This window comes from Pinus tabuliformis, chromosome X, assembly GCF_031772625.1.
Source record: "Pinus tabuliformis cultivar Carrire ecotype Pingquan chromosome X, CPIR1, whole genome shotgun sequence".
Lineage (NCBI taxonomy): Eukaryota > Viridiplantae > Streptophyta > Pinopsida > Pinales > Pinaceae > Pinus > Pinus tabuliformis.
In genome coordinates this window covers 1,503,120,301-1,503,127,510 of record NC_142308.1, presented here as the reverse complement: position 1 = coordinate 1,503,127,510, position 7,210 = coordinate 1,503,120,301, and the positions used below count along the sequence as shown (strand labels likewise).

Genomic DNA, 7,210 nt, shown 5'->3' with positions numbered 1-7,210 from the left:
TCCCCAAACTGTTTATCCACGCAGGGAGTTCCGGAGAGGTGTATATCCAAAAGACCAGTAGAGAAAAAGAAACATATACAGGATATGTTTTCCATTGTTACGTCATTACTGTGCAGCTGTAGATTGCTGCCCAAAAATAAAAAAAGAAATAACTATGATTGTCCGCCATAGTCGATACTGATCATTATAACAGTTTATATATAAAAGCATGAAAAAAAAACAGCATTTTGTGCATGTTGGGACCCCCTTCAGTTTTGAGCGTCCCTTTGAGCCTGATAGTCATCAAAGGGTCTGTGATAGTGCTAAAAGAAGGTTCCATCCAGATCTTCTTGTATTAGCCAGTCCGCTTCTTGCCTCTGCGTTGCTTGCTTGGATAGGTAGTCCGCCCGAGCGTTGCGCTCCCTGTATATATGGCGACAGTCAAATATTTCAAAAGCATCTTTTAGTCTGAGTGCCTCATCCAGTATGTGTCTCAAAGTGAAAGCAGTGCAAGATGTTTTTCTGGTGAGCCAATTGCAGACAATCTTTGAATCTCCAAACAATTGCAGTTTTGTGCAGCCTTTCTCATGTGCAAAAGAAATGAGGTGTTTTGCAGTGGTGAGCTCAGCAAAGTTGTTTGTGCCTCTTCCCAGGTGAATTTGGAGCATGAAATAGTGATTTTCTCTCAAGTAGAGGAGGGCTCCCCCCCCACAGCCTTCCTCTTGGGCTGAGCCATCGAAGTAAGCCCAGGGGATAGATTTATCTATGTGTTCTGGGGTTATGGTCCGAGGGGGGGCTGGTGGAGGATCATCAGGAATGAGAGCAAGGTCTGCAAATATGTGGGCAATAATGACAGGCCAGTGAGGAGGTTTTTGGTCAAAAATTGCACGGTTCCTTGCTATCCAGATGGACCAGCACATGAGGAGAGGGATATTCTTGTCTTTCCCAGAGTGTTGTTCCTGCCAGTTTTTCCAGGCCTCGAAGATGGATAGGCCATGCCATTGATGGAGGGAGGGGGAGCGTGAAGAGAGAATAGACCATTGTTCTTGAACAACCGGACAGGAAAGGAAGAGGTGTTCAGTATCTTCATCATTCCTTCTGCATAAATGGCACCAGAAAGGTCCATAGAAGGATCGTTTTTTCAAGTTTGCCCCAGTAGGAATTTTGTTGAATAGTATAGCCCACATGAGAAGTCGCGTTCTGGGGGCTGCTTTTAGATGCCAAATTGCTCTCCACCATTGTTGTGTATTGTCTGGCTGAAATGTTTGCATGAGCTGCAGGTATCCCTCCTTTGGGGTGTATGAACCATTTTTAGCTAGAGCCCAGACTATCTCGTCCTCCTCCTCCGATATTCTGATGTGTGCTTGTGTGAGAGCCTCCGTATATGACTCCCATTCTTGTCTCCATTGTTCCGGAATGTGGAGGTCTTGTGATGTCCTCCAAGCCTGATGGAGAAAACTGGAGTTTTCTTGGTCTGCAATGTGAACAATATGCGTGGCACCCTGATCCCTTAGATGTGTTAGGAGCTGCCCAGATAGTCTATGCATGTTTCCACATCCAATCCAGGGATCAATACCAATACGGACAGAGTTTCCCTGTTTAATTCTCCATGTGAGTCCCTCCCGTATTAGGGGAAGAGAATTAAGGACTGCTTTCCATATGATTGAATGTCTTCCACTTCCCCTATGTTCCCTGCAAATCCAGCTATATATGCTTTCCGGGGCAATGTATTTTTCCATAACTACTTTCTTCCAGAGACTATGTGATGTGAGGAGTTGCCATCCCAATTTTGCTGCCAGAGCATTTGCAAATAAATCTAATCTCTTTATTCCCCAGCCTCCCCATTTTTTAGGTCTAGCTATGGTGTCCCATTTTACCCAGGCGAAGAGATTTCCCTGTTTAGTCCCCTTCCATAAGAATCTGCAGCATATTTTTTGAAGCCTGGTTAAGATCCCTCTTGGTATCCAAGCCAGAGACATCCAGTACACCGGCGTAGCTTCCAGCACTGCTTTTATAAGAGTGAGTCTTCCTGCCCTTGTGAGATATCTATTATACCAGACATTAATCCTTTTCTCCACTTTAGTGATTAACCATATCCAATCAGCTATTCTGTATCCTCCATGTTTCACCCTGAACCCCAGATACTTCAGCCCTTCCTCCATAGGGTGAATATGAAAGGGGAAGCGATTTTTTGTGTAGATGACTTCTTGTGGAGTGCAACCAATCGCTGTTATGGTAGATTTTTGTACATTTATAACCATCCCTGTTGCTTTCTGGAAGAGATCAAAAACATGTTGTAACGCAGATGAGTCAGCCATGCTTCCATTTAAAAAAATCAGTACATCATCCACAAACAGTAGATGTGTAAGGGAGCAGTTGTCTGTGATTTTAATCCCTTTTATTCGTCCTCTTCTGTGTTCAGATGCAATCAACCTGCTTAGCCCTTCCATAATGAGGAGAAACAGGAGGGGGGATAGAGGGCAGCCTTGTCTGAGGCCTCTTTCGGTAGTGAAGAAGGGGGTGGGGGAGCCATTAAGGAGGACGCTGAATGGAACATCAGAGATACAGCTCATGATTCTTTTAATGAATAGGAAAGGGAAACCCAAATGGGTGAGGAGCATTCTGATGTATAGCAAATTTACCCTATCGAAAGCTTTTGAGAGGTCCACCTTGAGGATCATTCCTTTCAGATTTTTGCTTTGCATAGAGTGAAGAAGCTCTTGAGCAGTACCAATAGCTTCATGGATCTGACGCCGGTGGAGGAAAGCGAATTGTTCAGAGGAAATATTGGCCGAGAGAATGGGCTTGATCCTGTTTGCAAGGATTTTGGCCAATATCTTATAGAGGCAGTTGCAGAGCGAGATAGGCCTAAATTCATTAAAAGACACTGGCTTATCAGATTTGGGGATGAGGGCAATGAAGGTGGCTTTAATGCTCGAGGGGATAGATCCATTTTGGCTGCAGTGATTGATAGCTTTGAGAATGTCTTGTCCTAGCAGCTCGAAAAAAGCTAAATAGAACTCAATGGTCCAGCCATCTGGTCCCGGGCTCTTGTCCTTTTGGAAGCCTTTGATGGTGGCTTCCAATTCCTCCAATGTAATATCTTTAGTGAGCTCCTCTGCATCTTCCACATCCACGAATCTAGGGAATAGTTCTGCCACTCTCATGATTTCTAACAGACTTGCTTGTCCCGGGGCCTTGTATATGTTTCTGAAGTGCGAAGAGGCTAGATAAGCAAGTTCTCCAGGACTGCTAACCGGATGTCCTTGATCATCTTGTAGCTCCCAGATAGTGTTGATCGCCTTCCGCCCATTTGCAAAACGGTGGAAAAATTTTGTGTTCTCATCCCCCTCCTTGAGCCAAATGGCTCTGCTTCTTAGTCTCCAGGAGTCCTCCCTGTCTCTGAGAACCTGAGTCCTCCTTTTGATGAGGTCTTCATACATGGATTTCTGATCTGGGGATAAAAATGTTCCATCTGAGTGGGATTCAAGGACCTCGATAGCTTGTTCCGCCAGAGATATTGTTTGATCATCCTGTTTTCTCTTCGATTTTGCCCATTCTCTTGAAATCACTTTGATTTCGGAGAGGTTCCTGACAAAGCCAGTGGCTGGGTCCACATCCTCAGGAATCGGATGTGCTTTCCAGAAGTCCGTTATCAGTTTGATGTAAGTGGGATCCCGGAGCCAAGTTGCATTAAATTTGAAAGGGGCTTTTTGGGTCTGTTGTCTTGCTCCCATTTCCAGGTATATGGGCCTATGGTCCGAGATCCCACCACTTCCCACCCATTGTCGAGATCTAGGGTGTTGGTTGCAAAGCCCTTCCTTAATGATGAAACGATCCAGCCTTCTTGCTAGGCTTTGGTCCCCTGTTCTGTTGTTCTTCCATGTGTATTGGATTTTTGCAGAAGGGAGATCAATCCAATGATGATCTTCTAGCAGTTGCCCAAAGAAGTCAGAGAGGGGGTCGATTTGTGCCAGATGTCCCCATGATTCAGAGAAACCTATTGAGAAATTTAAATCTCCACCCAATATAATGTTCTCAGCTTGGAGAAGCGGGGAGCCAAGGAGCTTTTGCCAGAAAAGCTCTCTGTTTAGGCAGGGTCCATAGACATTTATAATTTTAAGATTTTCCTCCATGTCTTTTGAATATATATCTGCCCCCAGAAAACCCCCTCCACCCCAGATGTTCTTTAGATGAATGGAGTTGTTCTTAAAGCCAATAGCAATGCCTCCTGATCGGCCTGATACATCGATGGCTGTAAAAGTCCACCCAGGCAGCCATAAACCAAGTATGGAGGTTGCAGGGTCTGCTTTGCATAAGGTTTCTTGTAAGAAGATGATGTCCACAGGGTTTGTGAGTAAGAGACGCTTCAGGGCCGATTTTTTATCGGGGCTGGCCAACCCTCTACAGTTGAAGGACAAGATTTTCATGGAGGGGGGTGGGGGAGGGTGTCCTGCGCTCTAAGGGCCCTGTGAAGTGTCTGCTGTCTGCCAAGGAGGACCTCGTCCTCCGTTTGCTTCCGAGCTATTGACATAGAGGAAGGTCGACCACGCCCCTGCTTGGGCGAGAGGATTTGGGACTCCACCGACATCCCAATGGAGTCCGAGACTTTCAGCTTAGTGGTCGAGCGGGTGGGATATCTCGGAGAAGAGTTTACTGAAGGGGAGGGCGAAGGAAAGGAGGGGTGGGGGAAAGAGGGAAACGAGGAGGAGGTGGGAAGGCCAGATGGCCTCGGGATGGGGCAGGATACATAAAGCGAAGGGGGTTGGGAAGGGCATGCAACCTTTACCAGGTCAAGGGCAGACGGGGATGAGGGAGGGGGGATCCTGATAGGGGGGGGCATGCCAGTGGTAGATAAACTCATAGATGCAAATAGAGAAACAGAGGCAGACGATATAGAGGACGTACCCGAGGAGAAGACAGCTCCCTTTGCGGCTTTGGAACGCGTCAGAGGAGGAGATGGAGGCCGAGTCGAGTTTGAGACTTGCTTCTTGCGACGAGGTGCTGGAGGCGCTTCCACCGTGTCCGATGTGATGATGTGGTCCGTTCTTGGTGCCATAGCTGCCGGAGGGTCAGGCAGTCCTTCTGTGGTGGGCAGGTCCTGGCCTGTAGCTGTCTGCTGGGTCTTCTGGAGGAGGGGGCAATCCTTATATAGATGACCCACCTGGTGGCATCTTCTGCATCTATAGGGGATGCCCTCATAATCAAGCTTCTGCTTCCTTGAAGTGGATTTCCATTGTATGGTGATATTTTCCGGCACTCCCCCTCTGGTGTCCATGTGCACTAGGATTCTTGCATAAGCCATCGAGCCCGTCGAGATGTAGGATTTATCGGATTCCATGAAAGTGCTGAGCGCATTCCCAATTCTCTTGAAGATATCTTCAGACCAGTACTGCAGGGGCAAGCCCGGTAGTCTGACCCAAACTGGTCCAATGCCTAATAGCTCCGTCTCCGGGTCGAAAAGGGGCGTCCACCGCTTGAGAAGGACCGGAGCTTTCTCAAAATGCCAAAACGATGAAAGGACCCAGCTCATGTGGTCCGCCCTTGCAAATCTGAGTGCGAACCAGCCTCGCACAAACGTCTGGACCGATGGAATCTCCGCGAGGTATTGACCCCAGATCTCAGTCGCCCATTGCTTTATTTTTGCCGCCGTGGCGTGTCTGCCTTTAATCCGACCCACAAGGACACAGTCTGCCAGATCCATGGCGTCCCCCCACTAACTATCCTCTTCCAGTCGCAGGATAACGTCCTCCGCAGTGGATTTAAAACAGCGCTGCTTCTTGGCGGGGCGGGAGGACATGCGGCCCGGGTTGACAGTTGCCTGAGAGCCCGCAGGGGGGGGAACAGGAGGGGGAGGGAGTGGGTTAGTCCCGGGGTTGGGGATGGCTTCAGGGAGAGGAGGGACCGCGTGATAGCTGCCAGAGGGAGCGGGAGGGACCGAGGGAGGGTTTGATACCGAGAGGGGAGGGTTTGCCGCAGGATGAGAGGGGATCTCCGAAGGGATTACGGGGGGAAGGGAATGGGAGGGTAAATCCGGCAGATGGGGGGTTATGCCGTTCGGGGAGGATTGTAAACAGTCCGCCAGGAAACCCAGAGAAGCCGGAGAGGGGACCGCGAAGGAGTTCCAGGAGGAGGGCTCGCCTGGGAAGAGTGAGGTGGGGAGAGACGGGTCAGTAGGAGGAGAAAGATGCTCAAAACTAGCAGACATATTCCCACTGTGCAGACCCCCGGATGAAGTGAACGTGGAGCGCCAGATGGAGCTTTCCGCCAGCGGGGACTCCGAATAATCCACTTCCTCTGAGTCCATGTCGACAGCTGCAAAGTGCCCTCCTCGGTAAACAGGTAACCGCCCGAATGTGCTCTCCTCGAAACCTGGTAACCGCTTAGGGTTAGCACCGCCAGCTGGGGAAACCGTTGAGGCTGAGCAGGTGGATGATCTTTGCTACAGGCCGCTCTCTCCGTTAGCAATGAAAATGACTCCCTCGAAATGCTATCGACCGATCAGGTGGGTAGGCTCCGTTCCGATGCGGGGAGAGCAGGTAGCCTGGAGAAAAATAACTAGGGTAAAAAGGAGTAAACGGGGGAGCAAGGTTAATAAGGTTAAAGGGAGTCACGGGTCGCGGGGAAAACCAGAAGCCGGCTCGAGAACCAAAGAAAAAACGGGGGGAGAGTACGGGTGCGGGGGGGTTTACAGGGCCGTAGAACGGCCTGCAAACCCCTGTCAGTAGGGTTTCATTGCTGAGGTTGCAGAGCCCGTTTTCAGTCCCGTCCGCGAATCTTCCTAATTTATGTGACTCATTTTTGAAATGTTTGGATTTCAACAACACTTTTGCTAAGGAAATTATTAAATAATAGTGAAAATAATAAAATAATATTAGATTACATCATCAAATTTTAGAGGGGAAAAAGAAAAAAACTATATTTTCAACTTATCTCCCTATGGGTTTACTCAAATTTCATGTTGAAACACTCGTTGGATGAAAAATTTGATTCCTCATCCAAGGAGTACCCATGTTGCATACTTTCGATGGACCTTGCTACATGAAAAATGAGAAATACATGAAAAACGTGATTGCAATCACTTTCATGTATTTCTCATTTTCCGTGTAGCAGGGTCCATCAAAAGTATGCAACATGAGTAGTCATTGGATGAGGAATTAAATTTTGCATCATAAATAGAATTAGTCTGGATAGCCTATCTGGGTCGATATTGCTAGTGTCCGGTGGACAA

At 48.1% G+C, this 7,210-nt stretch overlaps 1 protein-coding gene across 1 annotated transcript; it reads right to left on the bottom strand.

The window, feature by feature from the left end:
* Positions 1–302: 302 nt before the first annotated feature.
* LOC149145746 (uncharacterized) lies at positions 303–5,683 on the bottom strand. The gene is made up of 3 exons (XM_089452540.1): positions 4,888–5,683; positions 3,390–4,234; positions 303–3,281 (listed from the first exon to the last, which is right to left on the bottom strand). Exons 1-3 carry the CDS (start codon positions 5,681–5,683, stop codon positions 303–305), a joined length of 4,620 nt encoding a protein of 1,539 aa, XP_089308666.1.
* Between the last annotated feature and the right edge of the window lie 1,527 nt (positions 5,684–7,210).

Coding starts and splice junctions, on each gene's coding strand:
- LOC149145746 (XM_089452540.1), bottom strand. CDS start 5,683: ATGGATCTGGCAGACTGTGTCCTTGTGGGTCGGATTAAAGGCAGACAC. Junction 4,235..4,887: donor GGGAGCTGTCTTCTCCTCGG/GTACGTCCTCTA, acceptor GGACTTTTACAG/CCATCGATGTATCAGGCCGA. Junction 3,282..3,389: donor TCATCAAAAGGAGGACTCAG/GTTCTCAGAGAC, acceptor AATGGGCGGAAG/GCGATCAACACTATCTGGGA.